The sequence below is a fragment of the Drosophila innubila genome (genome assembly GCF_004354385.1).
Source record: "Drosophila innubila isolate TH190305 chromosome 2R unlocalized genomic scaffold, UK_Dinn_1.0 1_C_2R, whole genome shotgun sequence".
Taxonomy (NCBI): domain Eukaryota; kingdom Metazoa; phylum Arthropoda; class Insecta; order Diptera; family Drosophilidae; genus Drosophila; species Drosophila innubila.
In genome coordinates this window covers 6,731,676-6,748,648 of record NW_022995374.1, presented here as the reverse complement: position 1 = coordinate 6,748,648, position 16,973 = coordinate 6,731,676, and the positions used below count along the sequence as shown (strand labels likewise).

Here is a 16,973-nt window from a genome sequence, read left to right as displayed (position 1 = left end):
AATCATTATTTGGCATTTTAATTCATTCTGCATTTAAATTTTATTTAAATATTAAAAAAAAAATATTTTTCTCTAGATTCTACTAGATATTGATTTCGATGCTAAGGGTCCCCCCTTTGAAATTTCAAAAATTCAAAATTTTAAATTTCAAGTTTGCACTTCTAATGAACTCCTTATATCGTAATTAGTATAAAACAACACTTTAAACTTGATTCTAAGGTCATTCATTTTTTTGTAAAAAATCATGTCAAAATTAAGAAATATTTTGACATGTAAAGTTGCTAAGTGAGAGGCTTGAGCAATTTCGAACTGTCATAACTTTGGCAAAGCCTAACCGATTTTCAAGCGGAATGTCATTGTGATCATAGTTTGGCCTCTATATTCATTCTGTATTCAAATTTTGTTAATTTAATTTTATTTCATTCATTTTATTATTTTTCGATTTTCGAAGCCATGGTTCTGTGTGATTTTTGAGAAACACTTTTACTGGCTTCCCCTATTCTGCGCTTATCTACCTGTTTACCCAAAAATTTGTGTACAGGGTATAGCGAATATATATCATTTATTTAAATTATCGTATTGAATAAAAAAAACTGTCATTGACAGCTCCTAAAAATGTGCATTAATTTATGACATTTGCATTTTTGCATGATGAAAGCGAAAAAGTTTTATAACAACGAATACGAGTATATACACATATTCGATGGATGTGTGAATTGGGGACTGAGGATGAATTATATGGCTGATTTATCACCATTAAATTTTACAATGAACGCCTTTCTCGCATAGCCAACCGAATGAATAATGACAGCAAAAATTAGATGGGGATTTTTTATGTTTATGTGAAATTTGTGATTCCATTTTGCCCATGGGTTTGTTTCATTCTTTTTTTGTCGTGAGTAATTGAAAAGCTGTCGGAAAAAATACCCAATGTCAACTTTGATTGACATGGAGGAGTCGTCGTGTGGCATCGACTGGCGCTGTTGTTGCTGCTATCTAACAATCTGGTGATTTAAAGTACAAATTTACGATAGACACGAGGTGGAACTTATCAAAACAAGCAACTCGCAAATTTAACCAGAGTCCAGCACAAAAACAGACTGGACACACAGTTCTTCCACAAATGCCTGACAGTTAATAGTATTTACTCTTCCAAAAAGAAATAAGCAAGTTCGAATGTATCGAAACATCATGCAGCGTGCTTTGGAATTAACCAAGTTGGATGTCAGTTTTGAGTTTGAGCCAAGTGTGCTTAATTGCGAGAGAACCAACACAGGACGCAGCAAATTGGCCACATTGATGCACTGGCTCCGTCAGTGGCACGAGAAGCCGCCGGAGCCACTTCAATGTGACTATATGGGTGAGTTTGACCCCTACACTGAAAAAAAAGACCAACTGCTAAGATCAAGAACATTTATCTCAAATATTTTGTTCTTAAAATAAGTTTATTTTAAGACCAAATTACTTAAACTAAGATTATTAATCTAAAAAATCTTTAAATCATAATATTTGAATAAAAATCTTAAATTGTTAGGAGAGTATAAATATCTACTATTTCGTACCAAACACATGATCCGTGGCGCTCTGGTTAGAGAAGCTGCTTCAGTTGTGAAGCAGTAGGCGGCGGTTCGAATCCCACTCGTAACAAATAAAATTCACATTTATAAAATCTCTAAGACAGAATAAAATGTAGATAAATCAAAACAATTTTTTTTATTTTTATTTTAAGTAAATTTATTCTTAAAAAAAGAAAATGTTCTTAAAACCAAGATGTGATCTCCCAATTTAAGAATTTTATGTTCTCAACTCATTTTTTAGACCAAAAATCTTAGTTCTTGATTTGAGAACAATTTTTTTGTATCAGTGTATGCCAATTCTATAGGTCAGCATCTCAATAGGGGCTATTACAATCAAGCATAAATTGGCTCAAATGCGTAACTAGTTTTGGCAATAAAGCCCTGGCAAAAAGTGGGAACTGGAACTGAGGGGGGGGAGGGGGTCGATTGTTTGTGCATTTGCTGTGCTTGACCTTTGGACCACAGAGCTGGGGATTTTTCGTCGCTTGGACATTTATGAAAGCTTATGGCCATTGTGTCAGCAAGCTGCAAATTATTTAGATATCAGCACATTTCGACATATGCGTAAATGGGAATGTGTGCGTGTGTGTGTGTTGTAATTGCATATGTATGGCAAAGTTATGCAAATATGCAATCAGAAACTGTCAGCAATGAGTACAATAACCATAATCTATAGAATTTCGGCAGTTTGCCAGTTTCTGACACTACAAATAACAATTAGAAAATAAATATTTATAATTTGAACATATGACAGTTATAAAGCTGTCTAACGTCTAAACCCAGTGAATATGAGTTAAAATATTTTGCTCTGTTCCCAATGCAATGTGATCAAATGTTTTTATGCAATTTCAGCCTATTTAATTTTGATATATTTTACTTTTGTATTTATTTCTTATTTTTTACATTTATTTAAATCAGAGATCTAAAATATGAAATAATTTTATTTTTAAATATAAGTTGATCTCTTACATTTAATAGTAAAAAAATTTTTGAAAATATATTGAAATTTTAAGTTATAATCATGATTCATAATATAACTACCATTTTGCATTTTTATTAATACCTCAAAACCTTTCATATGTTACATCACATGTCCTTATTGTGCACAAAACAATACAGTACAATAAAAATTATAAATATTTTTTATTTTTAATTTGTATTTTAAAAATTGAAAATCATCTTTTATTATTGATTTTTTTAACAAAAATGGAAATGAAGATTGAAATTTAATTCTTATTTAATACTATTTTTTTTTATCAAAAAATTAAAATTAGGATTAATTTTTATATAAAAAAAGCTCTTATTTGCGATCCCTGATCTTAAGTAGTTCTTCAGGTGAGTACAAGAAATCTGTAGGCTGTACGTATTTATTCAAGTGTCTTTTAGTAAAACACTCTCTAATAAATAAAACTTACTTGGGTTGAATCACATTGCATTGAATCCCTGTTTAGTGCTCTGCAAATATTCCTACTAATTTAATTCGCTAAGCAATTGTTTCATTTTGTCTACAAAAAAATTACATTTCTCTTATTTTATTTAGCAAACATCATGGTTTTAGCTTGCATTTAGATGTTGCATGCAGCAGATAGATGTGTTGAGGTCATAAACATTTCTGTGTCATGGAAAAGATAAAAAGTAAAAATCCAAAGAGAGCTCTGTGGAAATACATGCATAAATATGTAGTTTTCCGGCCGCACGTTTTCATTGCGTACTCGCGTTTCACTTTTCAACCATTTTCTTTTTTTTTTTTTTGGTATTTAAGCGTAATTTGCACAACATTTTTCAATTTTATGACGGAAATGAATGACGTTGTAATTTATGTTGTATGTGTGTGGCAGGGGAGAGAAGAGAGGGAATTGGTATTATGTGCCTGGCAAAGTAATAAACTGGCCAAGAGCAGCTGCCAAACTGAAACCGAAAGCTGACACAAAAGATTTACTTGCACTTTCGACAGATGCTCTTTTTTTTTACCCTTCATTTTTTTGCTTTCCTTCCTCTTTAGTTGTTATTTCGTTTTGCGGTCGATAAATTGCAAATTTAAGCAAGTTTTTTTTAATTTGGGGAATAACTACAAATTGAAAAGCTTGAAATGACCGAAGCAATGTGTGAAATAGCAGTCGGTGTGTTTGTTTGAGTGATAGCGATAAGACTTGGGTGACGCAGGGAGTACCCCTATTTGATACCACAGGCTATAGAACTAAGCATACGGAACTATAGATGGTTACATCGGCGTTGACCCAGCCAATCGTATATCAATCATTGGGGCTTAAAGCTTAACGCTTATCGTTAGAGTTTATACAACTTTTTGACGAGTTCTTTCAGCCTAATGATAGTTTGACAGTGGCGTCGTTTAAGGGGCTGGTATGACTGCCTTTACAGATTTAATTAGCTATTACAAACGCTTAACTATAGCTCAAGGCAAGTCAATACAACCAGCAATAACTTTGTCAATAAAAATAAACTTAACTCTATTTATCATTGGACTTTGTGTGCCAAGCACCAAATATAAAAGTTATAACGCCCCTTAGATGAACAATTTATGCAGACGTTAAGCAGCTCATAATGGTGAACAGTATAAGCCAAGTTAAGTTCGCAACACTGCAACGCGACACTTTTGCTCTCTCAGCCAAAGCCATGAAAACTAATTCATTTAAAATTTATGAGCCAACGAATTTCATTTGGATCATTACGTGCAGTATTCTCATAGTCTGCTTCACAGTACCAGGACATTCAAACAACCAACAGACAAACAACCAACAGACAAACAACCAACAGGCAGTAGCTGGCACTTTCCTAAATTGTTTATGGCTAGAATTCATTTGGTCTGGTTGCTTGGTAACCGTCAAGTACATATTTCATTCTGCCCTCAAGCGTCTATCATGAGTTTCTCATTTACTTAAACGCAATAAAACTTACAATGTAATCCCATTTTTTAATTGGCCAATAACAATATATTATGTCTTATATTATAAAGAAACTTTGGTTTGATAATTATTAGAAAATAAAAAAAAATATTATGTAAAATTGCAGAAGTAATTTTTATCAATGATTTGGACTTCGTCTTTCACACGCAAGATATTTTGAACGAAATTTTAAAAAATCCTAATATTTTCCAATTAAAAATTTATTTGATAAAAATCTTGAGATAATTCTAAAAAGACCCTTTAAAATTAAAAAACTATACGAAACTCAAAAAATTTAATTCAATTACAATTTATAGGAAACATAAATGTGTTCAACTTAGGCTTCTCTCTATATTTATTTAAGTAAGTTATATATATATTGGAGAGTTTGTAGCCTAAATACTTTACCTGTCTGTGTATAAATATCTGCTTAAACGATTAAGCGCTTCTGCGAGCTGCATACAGGGTATCTCCTAGTCTAGCTATATTCAGAGCAGTCCTTGTGCTTGTTATTCTTAAATTTATTGCAACTGCTGTATAGAGTATCAAGAGAGTCTCACAGCTTGTTTACAGTTGTCTTCTGACTGTCTTCACGTCGGACAATAGCATGTGGCACGTGGCATGTGGCAAGTGGCGTGTTGCGTGTTGCAACTGTGCAACAAAACTTCTGTGGCAAATACATGCATAACAATAAAAAATGCAGTTGGCTTTTCCCAGAATATATAGATTCAGCTTTTAGCCTCAGCTGAGCTCCGTTTGATGCATGACACCACTGCAGAGATGGACAATGTGGCAACGCCAGTGTTGCTGTGCTGCGTTAGGATTAGGAGTTGTCCCATTGTTGGCTCAAATGCAGCTTAGACACATGTAAATCACTTGCTCTCTCACGGGGCAAATAGAATGCAAAGCTGCATTTGAATGTTTGAAAGTACATGACACATGCCACATGCCACATGACGCATGCCTCACCATGACAAGCAAAAACAAAAACTTTCTAACAGACAAAAATCAGATAAACGTAATTAAATGTTTCAAATAAATCTGATTTTAGCTTAGATACTTACTTTTTACATCTATTTTTTGATTACATTTAAAATAAATCTTAAAGTTTTAATTACTAATCATTAATATTTTCGTTCTCTGCATACAATCAACATTTGTAATTGTCTTTGTAATTTATTGAGTTATTCGCTGCACGTGGTAAAATTTGCTATGAAAATGGCAAACTAAGTTCAGCGGTTTTATGGCTGCAAATTAGTCAAAAACCGCAAAACAAAACAAGCGAAAAGCAACAAAAAAAATTTGGAGCAAAAACAGATAAAAAGCAGCAAAAGGCGAATGACTTTAGCGTCAGTTCTGAACTTCCCAAACTGTTGCCAGTCACTTGTTCAGTCCGAGGTCGGGAGCTACGGGAATTGTCAGTTGCAGGCAGCATAATCAATAAAACGCTAGGAAAAGCACGCAGTAATACACAGGATAAAGGCAGAAAATACAAAAAAAAAACAACAACAACAACGACAAGCAAAATACACACCAGATACAACAACAAAATATTACTTGATGGAATACCCATATTTGTTACGTTTTTAAAACGGGTATTTACCTGTTTAACAGCGTACTACTATTTACTGCAGCCAGCAATTCTGTTAACGTAACAGTAAATGTTATTGTTTCTGCTATTTTAAGCGTTATAATTTCTGTAGCTGTTACTGTTGCATTTTCTGTAACTATTAACATTACAGTTTCTGTTAAGACTGATATTACAGTTTCCTGTTATTAACCATATCACTTAAAATATGCATTAATTTTTTAAAGATTGCCCTTATTATTCCCTATTACAGCTCAAATATATATCCGTTTACTTTTATTAATATAATACTTTAATGTTTCTATGCCTATGCAATACCAATGAACAAAGTTATCATTTACAGATTGTTTTATTAATTTATTTAGGCGAAAAGTTCCAACAGGGTATTACAGAGTTTAGCATTGAATGTGTTATGGTATACATATTAAATTGTTTGTGTTTTTGTTACGTTTTGTGCTTTAGTTTTTTTTTTTTGTATTTATTTTTGTGGGTGTCCTACGCTTTAGCTTGTATACATAGGAAGTGATAGCTGTAGTACTCGTATAACATTTCATTTCATTTCATTTGACGTTAATTTGCTGCGTTGTGCGGTACTTGGAAGCGGCGAATGAAAAATCTATAAAATTGTATAATAAATATTTAATAACTCACAATATCAGCGCCGACAAAATGTTGAAATGTTTAAACATGTCGGAAATGGTGTACGCGAACACACGGCGTATGCGCAACAAGTGACGAAAGCTTTTATTTCTCACATTTTTCACATTTTATTTTTCATTTTAGCTAAGTGCAAGTTTTGAATTCTGATGCCGTCATATTTGAGTTAATGAAAAGCATACTACAACTGAGAGATTCGGCAAACGAAAACGTTGCGAAAAGCTTAACAATTGCCAGTTGAATTCTAAACGCAACATTGTCGAAACGTATTCGCATCGTATTCGCATTCGCATTCGTATTCGCATTCGTATTCGCATTTATTCATATTCATTTATCGAGTTGTAAGCTAAATTCAAATTAAATGAACAAATGACTTTATTTATGTGACAAAAAGTGTATGCGTGTGTCTGTTTGTGTGTGTGAGTGTGTTTAACGGAGGCGTGTGAAATTGCGTGTTGTGTTAGGCTACTTGACGTGTGTGAATTATTTATAAGGTGTTCGATTATTCCTCAACATTTATAAGCGACATTGAATAATTCACCCAGTCCTGTGCAATCCCACTGTAATTAGCCATATAATTGTATTGATTTCTATGCCAAAAACTATGCGAAACTGTCGCTAATTGCTTGGCAAACAAAAAAGACCACATAAATATTACGTAGCCGACCCGGCTGACAGTGAATTTCGTATTAAGGTCGCGCAAAAGCTGCTCTTGTTGTGACCTGCGGCAGGATAGGAAAAAAACAACAACAAAATACATTTTACCCTATATAGAAACTTTTTTTATATAGACAAAGTATGCCACGTATAAATGTGATTTAAGTGTTATAATATTAAGTATACGCTCGGTAAAAACAGAAAATGTGCGGTATACATTGAAAAAAATGTTGAAATGTAAAAATTTAAATAATTCAATTATTTTTTAAGCGATGAAACAAATTCCGAAATATTAAAATAAATAAACATATATTATTTGCATATAAATATTATTGTATATAAAATCAAATAAAATCTATATAAAAATATTCTGAAAAAATAATCAGCTTAAAATACAGATAAATTAATTCTGATATTTAATTCAATAATTAAACAGACTTAATGTAAAATACAACAATTAAAATTGTAATTATAATAAGACAACGCCAAATATTGGATTATAGAAACTGCCTGCACTAAATCGCAAAAAATTTACTTTTCAGCTATTAATTGGCCTAACCCAAGAGCCTAAGCATATGTATCTATATGTATGTAAAAGTATCTGCTATAATTAATAATAATTTATTTAATCATATGCACAAAGAATTACACAAAATGTTTAACAAACACATTGTCAATTCAACAAATTAAATCTAACCTGCCGAATCATTCAACAACTAACTAGCACACATGCACACAAGCATATCAACCCACACTAAAACACACATAAGAATACACGCACACATGGGATATTTGTTGGTAGTACACGCCCACAAGGTCAAGGGCCGTCTGCCTCTGCCTAGGTCATGCATAAGCACAACTTGAATGCAGCCCTCACGAATATTCAAATTTACTTTTGATGCTTTCGTTTTGATTTTCATTTTTACTCTATACCCTGTAAACGTGACTTATCTGGTTGTAGTAGTCTAATAAAATCAAAAATCATATTAAAAATATAGGAGACTGATTTTAAGACATCCTCAAGCTGATTTTCATAGCAGAATATTTCATTGAGTTTATTTAACAAACACGGAAGTTGCTCTAGAAACTAAAGGGAAACTGCTGGTCGACTTCTTTCTTTTAAATCGTGCCTCTATTTTAAGATATATATATATACACATAAATATATATCTGTTATACCTACATCATTTTGTTATTTATTTTTAGCACTGGCACGAAACGAATTTGGGAATTGAGCGAAATTTAATTTTTATGGTTATTATCTCTCACTCTTGTGTGTTTTCTCTTTGGCTGCTTTTCTGATTGTTTCATTGTTTGTTTTGATTATTTTGCAGTGGTGTGTGTGTGATAAACATTATTGGTGTAACTTGTGTCATTAAAACAATTAATTATAGCCACCATTGCTGGCCAATGCAATGTCCATTTCGACAAGCACTTGAGAATGGAATGCTGTTAAAACTTTATGATCCATTTGCTATGGGATCGTTGGGGTTGCGTTTATGTGCTTCCGCCTTCCCTCTCTCTATTCTCCACACTCTGTATCTCTTGATGTGTATCTCAGCTTAAGTGTGTGCTGACAGGCAGCATTTTGCTGCTCATTCTGCCAGTGCAATGTGATAATATCACTCATACGCCATGAATGCTGCTTATACGCAGCTTATGGCTAAATCGTTGTCTATAGAAACCACACATAAAGAATTGATGCTTAGACTTCAGTTGAGCTGCAGTTTTAATGAGAAAACTTATTAAAATTGGTTTACTTTAGGATCAGACAAAAATTGTTATTACTGTCAGCTGCTAAAAGGAATATTGTTCATTAAATTAAATCAGTTTTTTGTTTATAGATGTCATGGTTCATAAATTAATTATTGTATTATAAGTATGAGGATTTTTGGTCCTTGGTAACCTTTTTATTTCCTGTAATTTGTTTATTATGATTTGTATTTATGTAATTTGCTTATTTTGATTTGCAAATATTTTACTTTATTAATTAACTTTATGTTTTGAGTTCCTTTTTAATGTGCTTTTGCTTATATTTTTACTTTGGGTCTCAAGCGTTTTTCCCATAACATTAATCAGAAAAGCGTTTTCCAAATCCTTTTTAATCGTTCCTTTTGTTTTGCGATCGTAATGTCCAACAGTTGTTATAAATTACTTTAGAACTTTCAATTTGCTGACTGTGACTTTTTGGGCGGCGAATTCGATGCTGCTGTTGGAATTTATCGCACAATGGCAATCAATAAGCGGCAGTTAAACTAATTGAGCCATGTCTTGAACTAATTAAACACACACAAATATACACACACTCAAAGAAATCTTCACACACACACGCACACAAAGAGAGAACTCTTTCGACTGCAAATAATTGCTGGCTCTTTACAATTTGATTTTTCGTTGTTGGTCGCTTGCGTGTCCAAGCTAGAATAAATAGAACATTGGACTGACTGACTATGCTATACCCTTTATATTTAGTTCAAGGCAAATTGTGCAAGCTTATAGTTTCTTAGATAAAACATTTATTTTAAAAATATAAAATTTAGATAAAAGTTAACAAGTTTGCAGAATTTTGAAGGATATTATTAGAGTTTAAGAGCTGTTACAAATATCTCTAAATGGAATATACCCAATTGTGTTTGGGTTATCAGATGTAAAAACGTTAAGTTAAGCTGCTAGCAACTTAAGGCTCATGTTTGAGTTTCCGACCTGAGTGCGTTGAGTAATTTTGAACAGTTTAGCACCGGAAATGAGTAATTTCCGCAGCTGCTGCTACAAAAAAAAAATAAAAACAATACACACACGATATTTCTAGGGGGTAATCGCTGTTGACTTTTTGATTGCCTTTTTGTTAAGTTGCAGCCAATGAAGACCAAAAGCTGCTTAAGTCAAGTCAATAAAGCTAATCAGTAGAATGATTGTGCATAAGATACCCTATATGAAAAGCTTGTTTAATTATCTCAACAATTTCAAGCTCTTTTAAAACTGCAATACATAGAATATTCTGTTAAATTTAACATGCTGTAAATTTCGCTTGAATTAAATAAATTAAATGTGCGTTTGTGACATTTCCATGGCTATTTCGCTGACTAATTCAAATGTTGCTTCATGCTCTCATTAAAATTAAAAAAACAACAAAATGCTGAGCAAGTCTAAAAATAATCCCAAGAAAAAAGGCAAATCAGAAATCGCTAAAGCAAATGTGCAAAATTATTTATTTGACACAAATTTGCTTGAAACCGGTGAAAAGTTGTTTCTACCTGTTGCAAGTGCTTTGAAAATGCTTTAAAATGAAACACTCCATAAACGCAGCATCAGTGTTTGGCGAGGACAAAGGCAAATAAATTGTCTGGATGCTTAAAAATAGAAATTCAAATGAATTAAACTCAATAACAAAGTAAATAATAAAAAGGTAAACTGTAAGTTGTTGAATGAATGAAAAACATACAAACACATTTACTCACACAAACACACAGACAGTCTAAAGTATATGCAAATAAGTGTACAGTAAATACAAATACACAGTGACCACTCACGTATACCCAACCAACCAATTTGCCCATTGTATCCACCTCACTCACCATCCAGGCGTCAACAACAAATACAAATTAATCAAGTGTACGGACAACGGCAGCAGCACCACCGCCACCACCATTTAAACGAACACCGCATTCAGTTCAGCACCATTCAGCCACACAGGACATTCATAATCATCATTGCAACAACTTCAACTACAACAACAACAAAATGAATTTAATGTTTCGCAAGAATTTTCGCGAGGGCGCCAGCAAATCGGGCGGCGGTGGCGGCAAACTTCAATCGAAGGCGAACCGCACAAAGCGATCCAGAGATATGGGTCTGGTCCAGCAGCCGGAGGAGATACACTATCGTACCCATCTATTTTTCTCACCCAATCGACCCGGCTATGACGTGGGCGAAGGTAAATTGTCGACATGCAATTACATTGCCACACTCTCTCTCTCTCTTCATTTTTGTCTCTGTCTCTGTTGCTCTATTATGTTTGCTTCAGCCTTCGCCTCAGTTAAATGCGCTCCATTAACCCATTAACCTCAACCTCTCATTCTTCATCTACGTTTTACATCCACTTGCATTGCATTCAATTCAAATATTTCTAACAATATTACAAATCAGCTCAAAAGGATTGCCAGAAGGACACTCGAGTCGGCAATTGAAATGTAGTTAAGTTGAAATTGAAACTGAGCTGCTTATTTATAGACTATAAAAGAATTATAATAAATAGATTTGCAGTCGTATACGTCATAAATGAGAATAATAAGTATACGTAGCGTGGTCTTGAGCAATGCAATCTAAAATAAAATGTGCTCAGTCTGTTAGCATTTCTATTTATTATGAAGGTGTTTAGTTAATTTTAATTCTTCCATTAGAAAATATCAAGTATACGTTACAGGGAATTAAATTTAAACTTGTGAAAATACGCACACAGAGCAGCTACAAATGAATAAAATTCTATACATGCTATTATTATATGAAGTTGTTTAGTTAATGTAACTTTTCAATTAAAAAATATCAAGTATACATTACAGACTATATTATATTTAATTTCAGAAAACTTGTGCAATTTGCACACAGAGCAGCTATAATTAAATAAAATTCTATACATGCGAATATCAAGTATACGTAGCATACTTTAAATTATAAAATTGAGACATCACATAACTTATAACATGAACATCTGTTACATTTCAGTCGATTGAATCACAACTTGTTCATAGTATTTGACACTGAAATTTGCAGGCTTTCTTAGGCACGCATGAAGGAATCGTTGGAAGTGTATAAATAACTGATACTGTAGTTTGGCAATATGAAAGTCACGACGTTGTTGAAAGCTCACGTGTAAGCTAATCTTAAAACTTCCAGTTGGCTTGGCTTTTAGGGCAACTGGACGTATGTAAGTTGTGATTTTTTTTTTTTTTTTTTTTGGCAATGTGCAATGGTAATGGCCTTGAATGTGCATATAACAATTAAATTTTCAAAGTTATTCAGAGGCAAAGAGAATAAAACTTGTACTAAGTATGTATTAAACGTAGCTAACAGTTAGTTGTATTAATGCGAAGCCTACTAATCCTAAAAGGTGATGAATATGTCTAGTTTGGTGTAAATATGTCTACATGTGTATTTTCAATGTGCCTAACTGCAACAACAGAAAACAATAATAGAAAATAATATAGATTAATAGATTCATTTTAGCACTTTCCTTATGTTCCCAATCACACAAATCGAATCGAATCGAATCGAATCGAATTGAAATGTTGTTATGTTTTGTTTTGTTTTTGTGTTGTGTGTCCATATAAAATATCGACAGAATCCATTGCAGAACGATGTAGCGCACTATCGGGCATACCCGGTACCCCGACCACATCCACGTCCTTTACACTGCCATCCATGCCATATGAAGTGGACTTACCGCAGCCGCTCGTCGATCGATCCGTCTCTCTAATGCGTTGGAACAGCGCCAGCGGCAACAGCACAAATAGCAGTCTCATCCGACTGCAGCAACAGTTGCAGCCGCTACAGCAACAGCAGCAACAGCAGCAACAGCAACAGCAACAGCAGCAACATCAACAGCAGCAACACGCCTACTTCTACCAACAACAGCAGCAACAACAAACATGCAGTCCGACGAGCACTTTGCTTACAGCTGCCGCAGCGGCAACGCGGCAAGGTTTGATCATTCAACATTGTCAACATTGTTGTTGTTGCTGCCATTAAATCGTATACACTGCAAGAAAACTACCCAAACCCCAAAACCAAGCAAAACTCAAAACTAATGTCATTGCTAAGCTCACAACCTCGAATGTTGCACTGATGCACTGCACCACCAACACCACTACAGCCAACTGCTGTCCAGTTCCTTTAATCTCCTATCTTCCCCCCTCTATACACACACACACACACACACATACAGACACATAATATTTTCCCTAACCTCAAATAGTGATCTCTCTTCTTCTTGTTGTTGTTGTTCTTCCTCAATTTGTTGTTGTTGGTGCAAGTTCTATATTGTTTTGAACGAATACTGAAAGCTAGACATGTTTGAACTTGCTTAAAAGCTTTTGCGCTTTCTTGCAATGCGTTTGCCACGTTTTTTAAGCCAAAGCTTTCAATGTGCAAAGTTTTCAGTATTTCTAGCAAGTCAAAGGAACATCACAATCTTACAAAAGCTCACAAAAGCTCACAAAAGCTTTTAAAAGCTCACTCAAAAGCTCACTAATCAATGATCAACACTCTACTTAAAGCGGTCAACTCTATGGGCACTTTTATTTGAGGACTCTCTGCAAAAGCTTTATGTGTTGCAATTAATTGCTCTCACCAGAAAGCTGCCAAAAGCTCTTGAATTTAAATTCTTCAAGCCAAAATGCGCCAGTAATTAAAGTTTTACTTAATGGAATCTATTGTAACATTGCAATGCATATTTATTTAACTCTCTAAGATAAGAGCTTTATATGGAATTTTTTTAAAACGATTTTTTTTAATTTTTTTAGGTCATTTTGGTGGCGGTGGCACCGTGGGTACAACACGTGCTGAGCCCATCTCATTGGCAACTCTGGATCGAGATTGTTTCATCATTCCAGTGCATAGTGTCGAACGCTTTTTACCAGCCGGAATACCGGTAATACTACCCCTATTAATCTATCAGCTGACGAGCTTAAAGCTAAATTATTAAATCTCCTTCGCTCCAGTTACCCGCTTTGAATGCCGAGGGTAAAGCCACCAGTCCTCTAAGCGTGTTGGAAGTCTCAGATCCCAAATTGTGTATCCTTGTGCATCTTATGAGTCCCCTGGAAGCCATAGATCCCGTTATGGAGTCACCGCTCTCACATCCGCTGCTCAAGCAACGTGCAATTGCCGCAGAGCTTTTAACGGAGGTGCAACAGGCCAACACTGCCGTCGGCGGCATGATTTTAGCCAATATGGAGAAAAGCTGTTAGTCCTGCATCTAAATCCCTCTCTCTGTCTCTTTTTAACTAATTTACCTGTCATTATTTCTAGCCGAATTTCCATTTATATCGTATTATCTGATTAATACGATGCAAACGGATCCATCGAATTTCTACTCCAGCCTGCGCGTCTCATCGCTCTCCAAATTCGAGCCCAAAGCTCTCAAGTAAGATAATATTAAAAACTACAAGGTCAATTGAAATTATTATTTTTGAATTGATTTCAAAAAGATAAACTAAAACTAAACTAAACTAAAACTAAATAAATCAATAGAATAGAATTATGTTAGGATAACATGCTAAAACATCAAAATTTCTTATTTTTGACGTAATTAGCGATCTAAGAACTTTTATTTCCGATAAAAAATGATAAAAAACATTTTTAATTCTTATTTTTGGTTTTTATTAAAAAAGTAAAAAATAATAATTAAATAAAAATTTATTATTAAAAGTTAAATTTATTATTAACATTTATTCTTGATTTTTTCAATACAAATTTAAATTAAGTGTTATTTTTTATTTTTATTTTAAATGTCACAAATAAGAGTAAAAATTAATAAAATTAAGTTCAGTTGAATGTCTTTTGAACCAATTGGTTTAAATAAAAGTTTGGAAATAATTGTTAAGTTGCAATTTATATTTTTAAAACTTATAACAGTTACGGTGCCTGAAAAAAAGTCCGTTATACTTATAAATATGTGTATTAAAATTCAAAGTAAAGTATTATTTGTATACATATATTTTTTTTAAAGGTGCATGTAATTCTCTATTCTTCGTATAAGTTAAAAAAAAAAACAACTTAACATATTAAAGTGATTTGCATAATAGTTCTCATAACAGTTATGTATATTAGTTTGACTTATATTTTAAACCTTCTGATCATCTTAGATTTGACTATTTTACAGAAATTCAAGCTTAGTTGGGAAATAATTTTTGTATTCAATTTAATTTTCATTATTTTAAAGAAATTTTTAATATAATATTTCTGTTGCATTTTCCATTCAATTACGAATTTCTCTCTCTGTACGCGAACACTTTCAGATACACTGCCGCCCATACCCTGGATCTTTATAGTGAGGTGGCTTCGATTTGTCGACCTCCGCTTGTGTTGCCCTCGAATGAAGCCGGCAGCTTTAAGAAATCACAGACGCCGGCCACGGGCTACATTATCAGCGTGTTCAAGGTGAGCTGGGGGCCATTGTGAAATTGACTTGACCCTTGACCCCCGTTGTACATTACATGCATAAATGCAAAATTTAATTTCAGGTCTTTGAGGGCGACGACGGCGAGCGATTCGAAAAGAATTGGCTGTATTGGACAGGAGCTCGCATGTTGTACAGGCAAGTGGTAGTTGGAATTGTTGGAATATATACTTAAATGCTAATATTTCAATTTGTATTTGCCTTTCACAGATATTTGCCACGTGCTGCGGGCTTGCGACGAATTGCACTGCATAAAAGTACCTCACAGAAGGGCGATAAAATGTATCTGTTGGTTTGCGAGTGTGCGGATCTGTTGAAAGATATATCATTGGCCGCCTTTTTGATACCTGCACTGCGAGCACGTCTCTGCGGCTATACAGGACTCTATCGACCAATTCAGACTTTCTAGAGACGATCTATAAAAATAACGATAGTAATAACTATATTTTTCTATGCTGTAAATAGTTGAGGACTATATGGCAATGGCAACAATTGCAACTGTTAAGTATATCGATTTTTAAACAATTAACAACTGATATATAGTGCTAAAATCAAACCTTTAATTATAATAGACACACACACACACACAGACAGACAAACACAGGCAATATCATTAGCAAGTAGACAATATACTCAAGGTAACTCATATCGTATATGTTAAAATTTTCTATATAAGCATATAGACGAAACAATTAATAGGACCATATCTAGTATGAAATGTTAAAACAACTTCCATTTTTAGCCAGTACATATAGATTTTCGATTCAAAAAATATTATATCCAAGTTACGCTGAATTTTTAAAACTTAATAACAAAATTACGCTGAGATGTAGGCTATGAAAATTACAAGTCAATTCTTAACACAATCTCAAACCAACACACACACACAATATATAGAAAGGAAATCACATTTAATGGGTTTCAAACTAATCAAAATGAAGTGCTGCAAATAAATGTGAAAACATTGCCCAAATCTAACATAGATCTGCCAACAAAATGATGATTAATAGTTATAATAATAAAAAGCTCTTTTTAAAATCTTAGACAATTCAATAACTTGAACGCAAGCCAAATAATTTTAATATTAAATGCAATTCTATAATTTTATTCAATAATTTTACCAAATTGCTGACAAACTTTTACTTTCGTATACAATTCTTAAATATAAGCTATGCATACTATCAAACTTCTCTTATTTAAATTTGTTGATCAGCCCAAATGTATGCTACTCTTATATTGGAGAATTTGTAACGAAAGTGGAAAGTAAATAAGGCTTTATAATAATAAAATCAAATGCAATAAGTAGCTTAGTATTTAACCATAAGTAATGCCCTGTAAATACATAAGTTTGACCTATTTTATCAACTTTGTTCCGGATATCTAATTTTGCACAATAAAAAGAAAATCAAAAAGTG

General features: G+C 33.4%; 1 protein-coding gene across 7 annotated transcripts; it reads left to right on the top strand.

The window, feature by feature from the left end:
- Positions 1-1,087: 1,087 nt before the first annotated feature.
- LOC117784957 lies at positions 1,088-16,970 on the top strand. Of its 7 annotated transcripts, none has more exons than XM_034622818.1 (8): positions 1,088-1,360; positions 12,733-13,080; positions 13,901-14,028; positions 14,099-14,339; positions 14,406-14,523; positions 15,398-15,539; positions 15,623-15,696; positions 15,769-16,970. In XM_034622818.1, the coding sequence occupies exons 1-8, from the start codon at positions 1,177-1,179 to the stop codon at positions 15,965-15,967; spliced, it is 1,434 nt and encodes a 477-aa protein (XP_034478709.1). In that variant the 5' UTR covers positions 1,088-1,176; the 3' UTR covers positions 15,968-16,970. The 7 variants fall into 7 exon arrangements, with proteins under 7 accessions (XP_034478709.1, XP_034478706.1, XP_034478711.1 ...); XM_034622815.1 differs by having other exon boundaries at positions 12,721-13,080; XM_034622817.1 differs by lacking the exon at positions 1,088-1,360 and adding an exon at positions 10,941-11,316 and having other exon boundaries at positions 14,099-14,342; positions 14,409-14,523.
- Positions 16,971-16,973: the final 3 nt, after the last annotated feature.